This window comes from Eschrichtius robustus, chromosome 17 (genome assembly GCF_028021215.1).
Source record: "Eschrichtius robustus isolate mEscRob2 chromosome 17, mEscRob2.pri, whole genome shotgun sequence".
Taxonomy (NCBI): domain Eukaryota; kingdom Metazoa; phylum Chordata; class Mammalia; order Artiodactyla; family Eschrichtiidae; genus Eschrichtius; species Eschrichtius robustus.
Window position 1 is genome coordinate 44,754,181 of NC_090840.1, and position 16,234 is coordinate 44,770,414.

The following is a 16,234-nucleotide window of genomic DNA, read 5'->3' on the forward strand; positions in this document are numbered from 1 at the left end:
TTCTTTATTCTGCTCTTCGGCAGTTATTTCCACCATTCTATCTTCCAGCTCACTTATTCGTTCTTCTGCCTCAGTTATTCTGCTGTTGATTCCTTCTAGTGTATTTTTCATTTCAGTTATTGCGTTGTCCATCACTGATTGTTTGTTCTTTAGTTCTTCTAGGTCCTTGTTAAACATTTCTTGAATCATCTCAATCTCTTTCCAAGATCTTGGATCATCTTTATTATCATTACTCTTTATTCTTTTTCAGGTAGATTGCCTATTTACTCTTCATTTATTTGGTCTTGTGGGATTTTACCTTGGTCCTCTGTCTGCAACATATTACTCTGTCATTTCATTTTGTCTAACCTACTGTGTTTATGGTCTTCTTTCTGCAGGTGGCAGGGTCGTAGTTCCTCTTGCTTCTGTTGTCTGGCCCCTGGTGAGTGAGGTTGGTCCAGGGGCTTGTGTAGGTTTCCTGGTCGGAGGGACTGGTGCCTGCACTCTGATGGGTGGAGTAGTCTTTTCCCTCTGAAGGGGAGGACCTTGTCAGGTGGTGTGCTTTGGGGTGTCTGTGAGCTTAGTACAACTTTAGGCAGCCTGTCTCCTGATGGGTGGGTCTGTGTTCCTGTCTTGCTGGTTGTTTGTCATGAGGGGTCCAGCACTGGAGCCTGCAGGCAATTGTGTGGGGTGGGTCTTGGTGTTGATATGGATACCCCTGGGAGTGCACACGCCAATTAATATTCCCTGGACCCGGGAATTCTCTGGTGGTCCCACCATCCTGGACACTATGCTCCCACCCCAGAGACCCAGGGAACCAAGAGCCCACAAGTCTCACAGTGCAGCCAGACAAAAGAAAGAAAAGGAAAGAAAAAAATGAAAAGAAAACAAACAAAACTCAAGACAAATAGCAAAAACAACAGCAAACAGCAGCAACAATACACACACACAAACACACACACACAGAAAAAAGAAAAAAAAAGCAAACAGACAAAAACAAAAAACAAAGAAAACAAGGGAACAGACAAGCAAGGAAAAGAATTCTAATATTTGAACAGTCAATGAGGACTAAACTAACAAAAACAAAGAATGAAAAATAACACAATAACAGAAAGCAAACAAACAACAAAAAAAGCAAAGAAAATATAAAATATACACATAAAAACAATGAAAAAAAAGAAAATGAAAGTAAAAAACAGCAATTATACTCCAATAAAGATGTTAGAAAAAAGAAAATAAAAAACAAAGAACAAAAACAAGAAAAAACCCACAAAGCAACAAAAAATTGAAAATAGAAAAATAAAAAACTGTATATATTGAAAAAAGATTTAAAAATAAACGTAAAAATTAAAAATAAAAGATAATAAAAGCTACACCACCACCAACTGAGCAAAATGAAACAAACAAAAGAAGAAGAATAGTACCAAGAATATTTTCCTGGGGCCTCCTCTGTCAGTGTCCTTGCTCCCACAGTGAGCCTGAGCCTATCCTCGCCTCCCCAGGAGGCCTTCCAATACCTCTAGGTAGGTGTCTGCACCTACTGTGGGCACTGTGGAGCCAGCCCAGACTCTGACCTGGCCCAAGTATCACATGTACTTGTCCCTAGAGTCCACTGCTGTGAAGGCTAGACCGGTCTCAATTGTTGAAACACTCATTGTCTATTCAGGTTTCCACAGACGCAGGACTTACCCAACAGATATTGGGGATTTAATCCACAGCTTGTGTAGCTGCACAGAAAGATTTCCATTTCTCTTCCTTAGTCGCACCGCCCCTGGGGCTCAGCTTTGATTTTGACCCCACCTCTGCGTGTGTGCCGCCCTCAGGTGTCTGCTCCTTGCCCAGGCAAGAGGGAGTGAAAGCAGCGGCTGCTTGGGGCACGTTTACTCACTCAAGCCGGGGCAGGGGTACTGCGGCCACAGTTGAAGTGCCTACAAGTTGCCGGCGGCAGTGGGACTGACAGGCAGCTGGAACAGACTGTGGCGTGCTCGCTCTGGTAGGTGTCCCTCCCAGTGCCCACGGAGGCAGGAACTGGAGAATGAGGGCAGTGGCGATGGCCCTGCCCCCACCACACTTGTCAACCATGGTGCCTCACTTTCCAGGCAGACCACGCTTCCCCTGGGGGCATTCCTGGCCACACGTCCCCTCACTCCCATCCCCTCTGCTGTATCCACACAGCCAACAGCGTTCCTCTCCCCGGATCCATCCTCCCAACCCCATGCTTTAGCACCCAGCCTCCACCAGCACTGACAGACTCTCATCCCAGGCAGGGGCACCCAGGGCTGATTCCCAAGGAGGCTTTGGGATTGGCAGCGCTCGGGGCCCTGAAGCCCACACAGATGGAGGAGACCCCGGCCCGAGGGGGGAGTGGGCCCGCTCAGGTGGGAGCCCCTCCCAGCACCCGCGGTGGCCGAAGAAGCTGGCAGCTGGGGAGAGGGGTTATACGGCAGCTCCGCCCCTTGTGCACCACACAACAATGACACCTTACTTTTATGGTATCTCAGGCTTTTCTGCAGACTTTCCCGGTTGTGGAGCTCCTTACTCCTGTCCCTTCAGGCTGTCTTTTCACAGCCAACAGCTGTCCCCTCCCTGGGTCTGTGCTGAAAACCCCACTTTCCAGCACCCAGCCCCCTTTCGCAACAGGCAACTCATGATTCAGGCTGGAATGTGCAGAGCTGTGGTGTAGACCTTGCGTGCAGTTCTTACTTTGTCCTGCCTCCCACAGAACATCTGCTGCATTCTCCTTTGATCCCCTGAAGGTCCTTTTCTGTCCCAGCTGACTTCCCCACCGTGAGGGAGTTTTCCTGAGTGTGGGGACTTCTGCTCACCTTCAGCTTCCCGCCAGGGTTGCTGGTTCCTTTCCTTTTTTAATTTTTGTTGTCTAGTTTTATTGAGATATAATTGACATGCAGTGCTGTATAAGTTTAAGGTGTACAGCACAATGATTTGACTTACATACATCATGAAATGATTATCACAATAAATTTAGTGAACATTCATCATCTCATATAGATACAACATTAAAGAAATAGAAAAAAATATTTTTCCTGTGATGAGAGCTCTTGGGATTTGCTCTCTTAACAACTTTTATACGTAACATGCAGCAGCGGTAATTATACTTATCATTTTGTGCATTACATCCCTGGTGCTTATTTATCTTACAACTAGAAGTTTGTAACTTTTTTTAAAGCACATAACTCATTTTTTACTATTAAAAATGTTTTTTAAAGTACCTACACAAAGCATGAATACATCTACAAATCTCTATGATGTTTTCATCTCCTAGCTGGTCCCTTTTTTGATTCCTCTTTTCTTTTTTTTCTTTCATTCTTTTAGGTGTCCGAAGTCTTCCACGAACGTTCAGTAGATGCTCTGTGGGAACTGTTCCATCTGTAGATGAATTCTTGATGTACTTGTGGGGAGCAACGAATTCTGCAGCCTCCTATTCCACCATCCTGACTCCCCACCTACTCACACCCCCGCCACTTACTGTGTTTTCTTAAGGCTCTAGCTCTCCACGACTGATAGTGGGTCTTAGTGTATAAGAAAAGTAAACATCAATGCTCTCCGGCATCCGGTCAACCTTCTCAATCATGCAGTTCTTTCTTAATTACCTTTCAAGGGTACAGCGACACCTAAGAATTTTGTCTCCGGCAACAATATGTCAGTATGTGTGACGGACCATAAAACCCATTTTTAAAAGTGCCTTCACTACAAGGAAAGTCTTGGTACTCATCTGACGGCTTTTTCCTGTCTCCCATTCCTTCCTGTTTCCATAGAAAAGGTTAGATACCATTGGACACTCCTTCCTTCAAGTTCCCAATCAGTTGCTGAGAATCTACTCACTATGGGCCAGGCCCCAGGGCACCTGGACGGGAGCCTGCTTGACATTCAAGGAACAGCGAGGAGGATGGTGGGCATGGAGTGGAGTTGCTGAGGGAAGATGAGGTCATAAAGGTAATGCAGGCAGATCATGTCTGCCTGAGGCCATTGCTAGGACTTAGACTCTCACTGTGAGAAGAATGAGGTTTGGGGGGGAAAAGTAGAAATTTTTTTCCTCTGTTGGTAAGAGCAAAATTACCAAATTATTAAAAATGGATGCCCCAGTATTAGGTACCATGTCCCCATCACCCTGGGCATTGTCACAGGGGCTTCCACAGACACCCCCAGGCACTGCAGGATTGAACCAAATGTTCAGAGTGGACTATTGCTCGGTCTTACAAAGTAGCCCATGGACTGGGACCTGAACAGGGTCTTTGGCTCCATCAGTCACCTCCCTCTTGCTCTCTGACACTTGCCTACCCTTCCTACTTTCCCTGATCTCCTCTCCAGGAACTCCTCATCAACTATAAGAGTGAGCACATTAGCGGCTGTTCTGTGGGATGAGCAAAGTACCTTGTTCTAGCTGAGATGACAGAGCCGTGGGCCCCTCCTCACAGCTTATGGACTCTGGTGTACCGTGAGCTGTCTTAACTTAGCTTTGCCCCTGAGCAGAAGAGAGCATAAAGGTCAGGAAGAAAGAAAAAAGTGTCACCCGCAATGGCCTTAGTGCTACATTTTTTGCTGGCCCCTAATGAGAAACTGATTTTCAAAGCCAACCCTGGGGGAAATTACGGCTACATTTCCATCCTGACCACGTTTAATGAGGCCTCATGAAGAAAACAAGAAGTTTCTCCTTGATGGTTTCCTCCTATGGTTGAGAAGGTGTGAATGAATAAAGGGAGACAGATAACAGCAACTGGTTTCCTATAATAAAGCTGGCAGTGTCTGCTATTGCAGTGACTGAATTTTAAAATATAAACAGGATTCAGAGAATAAAGGTTAATGTGACACCCTATTGTGATGTTTATTGCTAACAGTAGAAAATAGTCATTACTGTGTTAACATTTCCAAGTGCTGATATAAGCCACAGGCTATTAGCATTACTGCGTTCTCATTATGACAGATTAAATAGCAATCACATAAATAATCACACTCTGTCCAAAACTTGAAAATAAATTCAACAATGCCTAAAAAAATAGTAGCCTATATGTACATCAGTCTTCTTTACAAAGCCCTCTTACAAGCTACTTTTTCAAATCTTATTGGATACCACACTCCCCATCATCCCCAGTTGTCTAGTGAATGGTCCTCCATATGTTGATGTTCATTAAGATTGTGCAGACTGAGCATTATTAGGGGGATGTGCTTCTTTCCCAACATTCCAGTAAAGAGAGCTCGATTAATATAACTCCTGCCTCTCTTTGCTCCTTTATTCCATAACCCCTGGGAGAAGGACTGACTTATCTGGCACATTTGTCAAGAATAATTCCACCTTGGCATGTGACGAGTTCTGGCCAATATAAGTGAAAGTGGGGCATGCAATTTCAAGAATGGGCCCTCAAGTGAAGAGCTTGTCCTTCTCCTTCCTGTCTGCTGTAATACAGAGATGATTGCTAGAGCCAGTCTGGACCACAAGGCAGAAGCTGCATAATAAGAACAGAGGGGTAGCAGCAAGCTGGGAGCCTGGGTCCCTGATGACTGAAATTACCACACCAGCCTGGACTACCAACCCAGACTTTTAAGTTAAGAAATAAACTTCTGCCTCATTTTAGCTCCTGTTATTTTGGATTCTCTGACAATTATAGCCACAGAATCGCAGCAGACACTCTAGGAATGCAGGGGCAGGGGGAGATGCAGCCCAGGAAAAGGAAACTCAGTCAATAAGTCCAAATGAAAGAGTAAAGTGATTAAGGGTGAACAGAAAGTAGATGAATGGTGGTGGTGGGGGGAAACATATTTGGGGAACAATCTAACAAGTCATGATCTATATTCATACACAAGATTTGTATTCACGTGCACATATAATGGATTCTCATTAATAAGCATAAATACACTAAATGAGTTAATATTTATAAAGCACTTAGAAAAGTTCCTAGCACACAGTAAATATTACAAAGGTGCTACTAACTAAAAATAAATAAATAAGAATGAATGGTGTGGTGGTTAATTTTGTGTCAAGTTGGCTAGGCTATGGTGCCCAGTTGTTTAGTAAAGCACTGGTCTAGAGTCTGTGGTGAAGGTATATTTTAGGTATGATTAAAGATTACAATCAGATGACTATAAGTAAAGTAGACTGACTCTGTACTGATTATGTTTCTCTAGAGAACGCTAATACAAATGGAAAGTTAACATAAACCTGTACTAGAAGCCACTGGAATTTGTTGACAGCTGGGAGGTGGGTTGAGGGACCAGAGTAGTCAGACTGGAAGCCTTGTTCAACACACCATCCATCATTCCCCATACCTCCTCTCCTCTCACAGTCGCCCCGAGGAATAACCTCTCCAGGACCCCAAATGTTCAGTCACCCTCCTTTCCTTGCCACTGATTTAGAGCAGAAGATGAGAGGGCCCATAATGGTAACAGTCTACCCCAGCACTGGGAGTAAAGCTTTATAGGCACAGTGCTTCTTTTTGGGGTGATGAAGATGTTCTAGAATAAGAGAGTGGTGATGGCTAAGCAACATTTCGAATATAATAAATGGAAGTGAATTATTCACTTCAAAATGATTGATTTTATGTTATGTGAACCTCACTTCAATAAATTCTTTTCTTTTTTTTTTTTGGCTGTGCCTTGCAGCATGAGGGATCTTAGTTCCCTGACCAGGGATCAAACCCGTGCCCCCTGCAGTGGAAGCACAGAGTCTTAACCACTGGACCACCAGGGACATCCCCAATAAATTTTCAATGATGAATTTTACGTGATGCGAATTTTACCTCAATAAAAAAATTTCCACCTCCTTCCTCCTTGACAAGACATAGAAAGCCCAAGCTCTCCTAGTGCCTCCATGTCATAGCTTTCCCAGGGAAGCATTTCCTCATAGGCAGGATAGAGTTCAGTATCACACTCACTTGGTAACAGACCTCAAGCCAAGTCCACCAACTAAGCTGTTGTCGATAATGAAAGGGATATCTTGGCCTCCATATTGACTCTTTATTCCCCAACCTTAACAAGGCATAAAGGCTGAAGGATGCCAGGGCTGATGGCTCCCAGTAACTGAGGTTGTCCACACCAACTCAGTCTTATCTCCCATGACCACGTGTACCCCAAGTACAGAGTGGCTGGGACATTTGGAAGCCTTACCTGGAGTCAGGAAACTTCTGCTCTGCTTTTACAATACATGCTTTCTTTTTCCCCATCCTGAATATAAGTAACCCTAAAGCTGGATGCAGCCTACTGTGTCTTGTGAGTTTGTCAATCTGAACGACCTGAGCAGAATAGGTAGTACAATCAAATCAACTGCATCGATGGTAAAATATCATTTCTATACTGTTCTGTGACAGTATGAACATCTATGTGGACCAAATATTTCCATCAAGATAAAAATAAAGATAACAGCAAGGATGAGGGATAAGATGTTGAAGTGAGCTTCCCTCCCACCCCATGCTACGTCCCTACCTATGACATTAAACATATTTAAAACTACTCAAAAATGTCTTAAGTATTTGCTGATATTTCCTCAAAAAATAAAAATAAAGGAATTGTTTGGCCTGCTTTGTTGGATTTTCATTATCTCTTACTCAAAGAGATTTATAATTTTTTTAATAAAGATTAAATTACATTTAACACTTTAGGTTTTCAAGTAAGTGTAACAAACTCCAACAAACCATTCTGTCTGCGTCAATAAAGATTTTTTCCCACAGTTTTTTTTACCATAAAAGCTGTATGCTGAACTGGTTTTGATTTTGTGGACAACAAGGGCTCTCAGGGGATGAAAGTCTGTAATGGCCTGAAGCAAAGAACACAGGCCGGCTATAGAAGAGGGCCACAGGAAGCTATTCTAAACCAAAAAAAAAAAACAACCCTTGTGCCACACAAGGTAAGAGAAAATAATATCCCTTTGTTGCGTCCTTCCTTCAATAACAAAAGTAGCATGTCTACAAACCCCTCTAAGGCCCAGTATACTAATTCAGAACCAACTCAGAGAAACGGTGCCATCTGCTGATTATACATGCTGTTTGCTGCAAGTCACAGAATTTCAATCTTGCCAACATTAATATGACAAACACTAAAGTTGCCAGGCAAGGGACTTCCCTGGGGGTCCAGTGGGGAAGACTCCGCACTCCCAACGCAGGGGTCCTGGGTTCGATCCCGGGACCCCTGCATTGGGAACTAGATCCTGCACGCGTGCCACAGCTCAGAAGCCCGCATATAGCAACTAAAGATTCTGCATGCCACAACGAAGATCCCGCATGCCACAACTAAGACCCGGCGCAGCCTAAGTAAGTAAGTAAGTAAGTAAGTAAGTAAGTAAGTAAATAAATAAATAAATAAATAAATAAATAAAATGAACAGCGATACTGGAAATAGAATTATACTGTATTATTAGTGGGTAATATTTTTTTAAACATAAATAAATAAATAAAGTTGCCAGGCAATGTGATGCACGCCTTGATTGCAATACTCAGAAACAAAATGACAGCAGGATTTTTTGACCTGTTCCTTTATCATACACCCTGTTCAATGGATGGATAGGCTGTTGGGAAGTTGAATTCTACAGATCAGAGCTGCTCACGATTTAATTCATCATTAGTGATTCAGTCCTAATGAGAACGTGATTAAAATGTATTTATGTTGTCATTTAGAGCAAGAAGATTTTCACATGAATATGTATCAAAGGTGTATTTGTGTAATTAGAAATGAATCACGTATGTGACTCAAATAATACCCATTGTGCTGACAGCTTTTGTCAGCTCGTGCAGCAGATTGATGGAAATAATGGAATCAAAAAGGGACATCTCTATGCTGCCAGAAGGGAAAAAAAAAATCGCTGGCTCTGCCTTCTTCAGTGTCAAGCACAGCTCCATGCTCAGAGATTGGCTTAAAAAATACCCTGGAACTGAGATCTCTGAGCAAGGAACCCGATCATGGCGGCTAAGGGGGAAAAACAATGAAGTATTCATTCATTCATTCATTCATTTCTTACTTAAAAGTAGCTGTCTTGTACCAGGGACTATACAAGGTACTGAGATACTAGGATGAATAAGATAAAATCCCTGTCCTCAAAGAATTCAGCTTAGCATGAGAGGGAGAAAGGTAAATAAACAGTTACAAACTATGTTAAATGCTACATAGCAGAGGAACGGACTAGGAGTAGATGATGGACAAAAGAAGAGAATTTTTTATAAATTGAGTATCTACCACAGAAGAGGTGCTTTGTATGTGTAACCCAGATGTTAGCACGTACTCTTTACCACCTGCGTTCAATGAGTTTGGACCCCCGCAAACCTCCGGCCTGCCAGAGTCCCAAAGGCTTCCTCGATTCCCAAGGGCTGGGCACTGTGCTTCTCACGCTCTGGGCTCCTGTGTCATGCACGCTGCCTTTGTCCCATGTCACGTGGATTCCCTCACCAAACTCAGCCTCTCTTCTGAAATTCTGGCAAGATTTCAGGATGGGGCAGAGAAGAAGGGAACGTTAGTTTCCACACTACTTAGCAAACAACCAACTGGAGAACAACTGTAATTCAAATATCCTCCCTGGTTCTCATCACAGAGAGTTTCCCTTATCTAACCCAGTCCCAGAGTCCCTCCGTATTCTCCCCTCACCCTTCCCTCGCAGATGGTCTCCAAAATTCCACATTTTTCTTCCTCCATTACACTTTGACAGCAACCAACACCCACGGTCTGGAAAGGCTCACCCAAATATTAACACGTGTTTTTCCAAATGCAGGCAAGATAATATTTCTCCACAGACACAGAAAACACCTTTATGGTTACCAAAGGGGAAAGGGAGTGGGGAGGGATAAATTAGGAGTTTGGGATCAACAGATACACATGACTATATATAAAATAGATAAACAACAAAGACCTACTGTATAGCACAGGGAACTATATTCAGTATCTTGTAATAGTCTATAATGGTAAAGAATCTGAAAAAGAATAGATATATATGTATAACTGAATCACTCTGTTGTACACCTGAAATTAACATAACATTGTAAACCAACTATACTTCAATAAAAAAATAAAAAATAAAAAGATAATATTCCTCTACCTGGCTGGCCATATATTATTTCATTTAAGCTTCACAACTACCCTTGGACATATCATTGAACAGATAGGAAAACTCAATTCATCTAAGACAATACTAACCCTATGTCATAGGTTGCTAATGCATGGAAAGCACTTAGCATTTAGAACACAGTAATAAACACTTAATAAATATTAGCCATTATAATTTTTATCACTATAATATTTGTTCCATCTCTTTTGTAGCTACACTTACTACCTAGGTAATATCCTCCAATCTCATGACTTTATTAAATACCATCTACATGCTGACAAATCCTAAATTTATCTCCAGCCTTGACCAATGCTTCTGAATTCAACTCATGTACCAAACTGCTTATCTGACATCTCCACTGGATATCTAATAGGCCTATCAAACTTGACATAATCAAATGTGAACTTGTACTTTTCCCCCACAAACCTCTCCTCTCCCAGTCTTATCTCAGTAACTGGCAACTCCATTTCTCCTTTGGCTCAGACCAGAAACCTTGGATCATTCCAAATGATTCCAAGATCACTCGTGATTTTTCTCTTTTTCTTATACTTTTCATTCAATCCATTCACGTATCTTGTTGGCCTTGCCTTCTAAAATATCCAGAATTCAACACTGCCCTGCTACCACTTGGTCTAGATCATCAGCACCTCTTGACTGGATTATGGCAAGAGCCTCCTAACTCATCTCATTGTTTCCACCACAGTCTGTTCTCATCACAGAGCAACTCAGATCATGACTTTCCTTGGCTCAATCTCCAGAGGTTTTCCATCTCCCTGAGAGTAAAACTAAAGCCCTCAAAGTGGTCTTCAATGCCCTGTAACATTTGATCCCCCATTGCAATTACCTCTTTCACCTCAGCTCTTACTTGCTTCTTACTTTCTCCACACGGCCTCTGGCTGTTTCTCAGATATGTCGAACATTCCTTCACCTGTCTCAGGACCTCTGCACTTGTGGTTCCTTCTGTCTGGGACACTTTTTTCCAGAGAATGTCATGGTTCTCAATCCCTCACTTTTTTCAGGTCTCTGCATAAATCCACCCTATATAAATAGCAATCCCCATCCCCACCTTGTTTAGTATCTCCCTTATTCTGCTTATTTCTTTTCATAGCACTTACCACCATGTGCAATATTATATATGTGTATTATTCTCACAGTGCTAGAATGAAAGCACAATGAAGGCAGAGACTTTGCCTATTTAATTGTTATATGCATAACCCCTAAGACAATGTCCAGCATGTACTAGGTACTCAATAAATATCTGTGGAATGACAAATGAGTTTAATCATTTAATCAAAATTAAGAAAGGCAGGAATTTCAAGTTTACCAATACCTAATGTGAACAGAAGTCAAGATAAAGACTGCAAAGAGTTCACTGCATTTGTCAACTAGGGAGTTGCTGGGATAGAGGCCTTGAGTGTTGGGAAGGGACACATTAAGAAGAGAACTCTCTTCTGGAAATGGATAGTAGTGATGATTGTACAACACTGTGAATGTACAAATAGTAATTCATTTTGTCGTGGTCTATTTTTCAAATGTGGTATAAAGCAAAACTTATAACACACGATATCTGTAAGGCACTGAAGGAAGGAGGCCTGGAAAGACAGACAAGCTGAACTGCAATGAAGCTGCAACACCGGCCTCAACTGAGGAGCTCTGGAGCTGGAATGATCCTGAAGGGTTGTCCCAAATTGAGGCAAGGAGGCTGGGCCTTTCTACCCTGCATCAACAAATCACTGGATGCCAGCCACCCAGGGGAGGGAGGGTAACCTTGAGCGAGGCAGCTCCTTTCAGCTGTGGGATATTCTTAGGCAGAGATTTGGCTATGAGTGGTCAGAGGCAGCACTCCCAATAGCTGGGTAAATGAGCACATTGGTCCTGAAGGGGGCAATCTGGGCAATACACCCTAGTATCCACTACAGTTAAGATAGACAATAAAGTTGCTAGTCTCTTATCGTTTTTTTTTTTAAGATTTTACACCTGAGAATATGTGATGCAAGATACATATTGAAAGACGTTTTATATGCAAAGCCTCATATAAGAGGCATATACATAGGGCCAAGAAACATCATTTTTGCTTTTTATTAGTTGACTACTTCCTTACCGACAAACTTGATCCCCAAACTGCCAGTTCATGAGTCCTAGATGTACAAATGCCCAGGCATGGCACTACAGATCTAAAGAACTCAGATCTGGTGATACACAATTGAGTCTTTATTCAACACCTCAAGACAATATTCAGTCTAAAAGAAATTTCCCTAAAAGGAAGCAAAAGCTGATTACAGAAACCCCAATTGAAGATTAAATGAGTAACTCCTTTCTTCTTGCAGACTTCAGTCGTCTAAAGCTTGCTTTGTACATTAAAACTTTCTATTTAATGTCAAAAATTACTACAGAAACCCCTTGAGATGATGGTAGCTGTACCATTATCCAGTGTACAAACAATGCTTGGTGGACATGGCTTTACAGTCTGAAGTCCCAGATTAGAAACCGGTGCTTTGAAGTGTCCAATACTCCTCCCCGTCCTGCCACGACCCACGGACCATTCTCACCCAAACTGCCCGGCAGCAACTATTATATCCAACTGAATCTTCAGCATTAGCAATCCTAGTTTCTGATTCTCTTTCTCCTTTGAGCTATAGCTTAAATTTATCAAATTTTTCAGTTGTCTCCCACATCTATGTCTAATATTCCTAATCAGTTTAGATTTCCCAAAGATAGAAACTGGGCGTTTTACCTTTTAATATTCCTTATGAAAATTCCTTAGAAATTACTTAATGAAACTGCATGAATTATGGAATTATGAATAAACAATTATAGGATGATAGAAGTATGTCTTTAATGTTTCAATATTTAAGAATATATACAAAAATTAAACTCAGTTTTGATTATTATATCAAAACTATAATATACTTTGCAATAAAATATATTATTATAATTAAAATAATTCTATTTGTTTTCCAAAATTACGTTTACTTACTAGATTAATTTTTTAAAGGGGGTTATATAGCAGTAGTTTGATTGGTTATATTCTGAAAAAAGAATGACACATTTTCTCTTATTCTTTCAAGAAAAGGATCTGTAAGATTTAAATGATCTCCAGAAAAATGTTTCCATTGCTTCAGCTGTGACATGGAGACAGGTTTCAGGGAGTCAGACTTCTGTTGATGTGTACCAAGCTGACAATTTCTAAAGACAGGGAATTTTTCCAATGAATCACCTGAAGTAAGTAAAACAATGAGAAAATCCTTAGGTCAATCAATATCCTATTACATACAATACTTTTTAAATATATAATGAGTTTATATGACTTGTTACATTTGATCACCATGGTTTATGCTAAAATAAGCAAATTCAATTAATTCATTCCTTCTACAAATATTTACAAATTGTTTACAATGTGCTGATTTGAGCAACGGGGGCCAAAATGGTGAACAAAAATAGACATGGTTTCTGTTTTCAAGGACTTTATGGTCTAGCAGGAGGAATACACATTAAACAAATGATCATCCAAAGAGATGTATTACAGGTCCGCAATTCCTATCTAAAAGCCTGTGGGGCCAGATACGTTTCCAAATTCAGAATATAACTGTAACAATGTGGGTTTAACACTCCATAATCAAACTCATTAATATTCTGCAGCAAGGGCTTTCCTGGTGGCGCAGTGGTTAAGAATCCGTCTGCCAATGCAGGGGACACGGGTTCGAGCCCTGGTCCAGGAAGATCCCACATGCCGCGGAGCAACTAAGCCCCTGCGCCACAACTACTGAGGCTGCACTATAGAGCCCGTGAGCCACAACTACTGAGCCCTCGTGCCACAACTACTGAAGCCCACGTGCCTAGAGCCTCTGCTCTGCAACAAGAGAAGCCACCGCAATAAGAAGCCCATGCACTGCAACAGAGAGTAGCCCCCGCTCGCCGCAACTAGAGAAAGCCCGCGTGCATCAATGAAGACCCAACACAGTCAAAAATAAATAAAATTAAATCTTTATAGAAGAGAACATCAGACTAGATAAAAAAGAAAATCCAGCCTCATGCTATTTACATGAAAGATACCTAAAACATAAGGACACAGAAAGATTCAAGGTAAAAGAATAGAAAAAGATATACCAGACAAATACTAACAATAAGAAAGTCAGTGTATTTGCTGTACACCTGAAACTAACACATAGTAAATCAACCATACTCCAATAAAAATTTTAAAAAGTCAGTGTAATATATTAACTAAAGACAAAATGAAAGCAAAAGACATCAGGGATAAAGCAATCACTACATAATAATAAAATAAATAAACAATAATGAAAAAATTTTTACAAAGAAGATACAAAATGTATAAAGCAAAAATTGACAGAATAACAAGAAGCTGACAAATCCACTGTCATACTGTCAGATTTTAACATATCTCTTTCAATAACAGATATGTCTAACAAAGAATTAGGTCATCAATAGAAAAATGGGCAAATGATATGAGTAGGTGGTTCACATAAAGGAAATACAGCTCTTAACCATAGGAAAATACACTCAACTTCACTCATAATAAAGTTAAATTAAATTAAAACTAGACCAATATACCATTTTTTTACTATCAGATTGGCAAAAATCCAAACAATTGATAATCCTAAACTGGTAAAGCTGTGGGGAAATAGTGTATTGTTGGTGGGGTATAAATGATACAACCCCCAGTGGAGGGCACCTTAGCAAGATCTATCAAAATTACAAATGCACATATTCTCTGACACAGCAACACTGATAATTTACCTTATAGAGATATTTGAATATATGGAAAAAGATGTACGAATAAAGATATATACTGACTGGAAAGAACCTAATTATACAGCTGTAAGGTCAGATGAATAAATTATGGTCTCTTCATACAAGGGAGGATTATATAGCTGAGAGAAAAAAAGATGAGGAAACTCTTTAATGATATGGGAAGATCTCAAGATACTATTCAATGAAACAGGTACAGAACTATACACATATTACACTACCCTTTATTGGGGGGAAAACTGGGCAAGAGTTCCTTGCATATGCATAAAAGTTTATCTAGAAGGATACACAAAAAACTAATAATACTGGTTTCGCAAAGGGTAGCAGGACTAGAAACTAGGCAGATGACGGCATTATGGGAGGAAGAGTTCTCACCATATACATTTTATATTTTTAAATAGTTGAGATAGGTGAATATATTACCAATTTTTCAGTTAAATTAGTAAATTTTTAAATCTGTAAAATAAGAAAACACTAATTCAGTAACAGAAAATTTGACTAATATGGCGAACTCTAAACTAAGTAATTAAGAGAATACACATGCTTTTCATGTACAAAAACATTTACAAAGTAAACACACCAGGCCACACACCAAGTCTCTATAGTTTCCAAAGAATCAATATGCAGACCATATTTGTGACTACAGTGCAGTAGCCAAAATTCAATAACAAAAACTAAAATACATTTTAAAACATACTTTTAGATACCTCATGAGCCAAAGAATAAATTATAATGGAAAAAAAAATATTTAGAACTGAATAATAAAAAGACTGCATATCAAAATTATGAGATTCAGCTTAGAGGAAAATTTACAGCCTTAAATTCCCATTTCAGAAAAGAGGACTGAGAACCATTAAGTTAAGGATTCAACTTTAGAAAATAAGGAAAAAAAAAAATTAGATAAATACAGGGGAAAAGAGAAATAATAAGAGAAGAAATTACTAAAATGGAAAAAACATACTATAGAGAAGATGAGTGTGGATTATATAAAATGTAAATTCTTCCATGTTAGTCTCATACAGTTTTACTTCTTAAACCCATCTCAACACAATCAAGTGACTTCCAACTACTGGACATTGCTTGCTCAAGTCCTACTCCTGATCCAGTACCTATCTGAATGGTATTAATTCTGGAGGGTTGACGCTTTCAGCCTCATTTAAGCAGCACAAGCAGTGCATGAAGCAAGAAGCAAGAAGTATGGCAGCCCATGCTTACTGCCCCAGAAAATATGACCTCATTAGGAATAAGTTCTACACAAAATAAACAGGAGGATTATTCTGTCAAGTGTTATGTTTTTTGTGAAATAGAAATAAGGATTAAAAACATTTCCCTAATTCTGAAGTCATTATTATCAGGATTTGAAAGATTTTACCAATAGGCCAAATTTTTCACAACTGATTCGGAAATAAGAAGCTAAATTGAGAGAACTGATAAGGTTCTAACTAAAAT

The 16,234-nt window shown here is 40.3% G+C and overlaps 1 protein-coding gene across 1 annotated transcript in view; it reads right to left on the reverse strand.

Annotated features, from left to right (window-relative positions):
- Positions 1-9,359: 9,359 nt before the first annotated feature.
- The window catches only part of RAD54B (RAD54 homolog B), a 105,886-nt gene continuing 99,011 nt past the window's right edge, over positions 9,360-16,234 (reverse strand). The window contains exons 15-16 of the mRNA XM_068525558.1: positions 12,996-13,235; positions 9,360-9,391 (exon numbers count right to left, since the gene is read on the reverse strand). Of these exons, the coding sequence (XP_068381659.1) occupies positions 13,018-13,235 (218 nt within the window). The 3' untranslated portion in view covers positions 9,360-9,391; positions 12,996-13,017. The remainder of the gene's footprint in view (positions 9,392-12,995; positions 13,236-16,234) is intronic.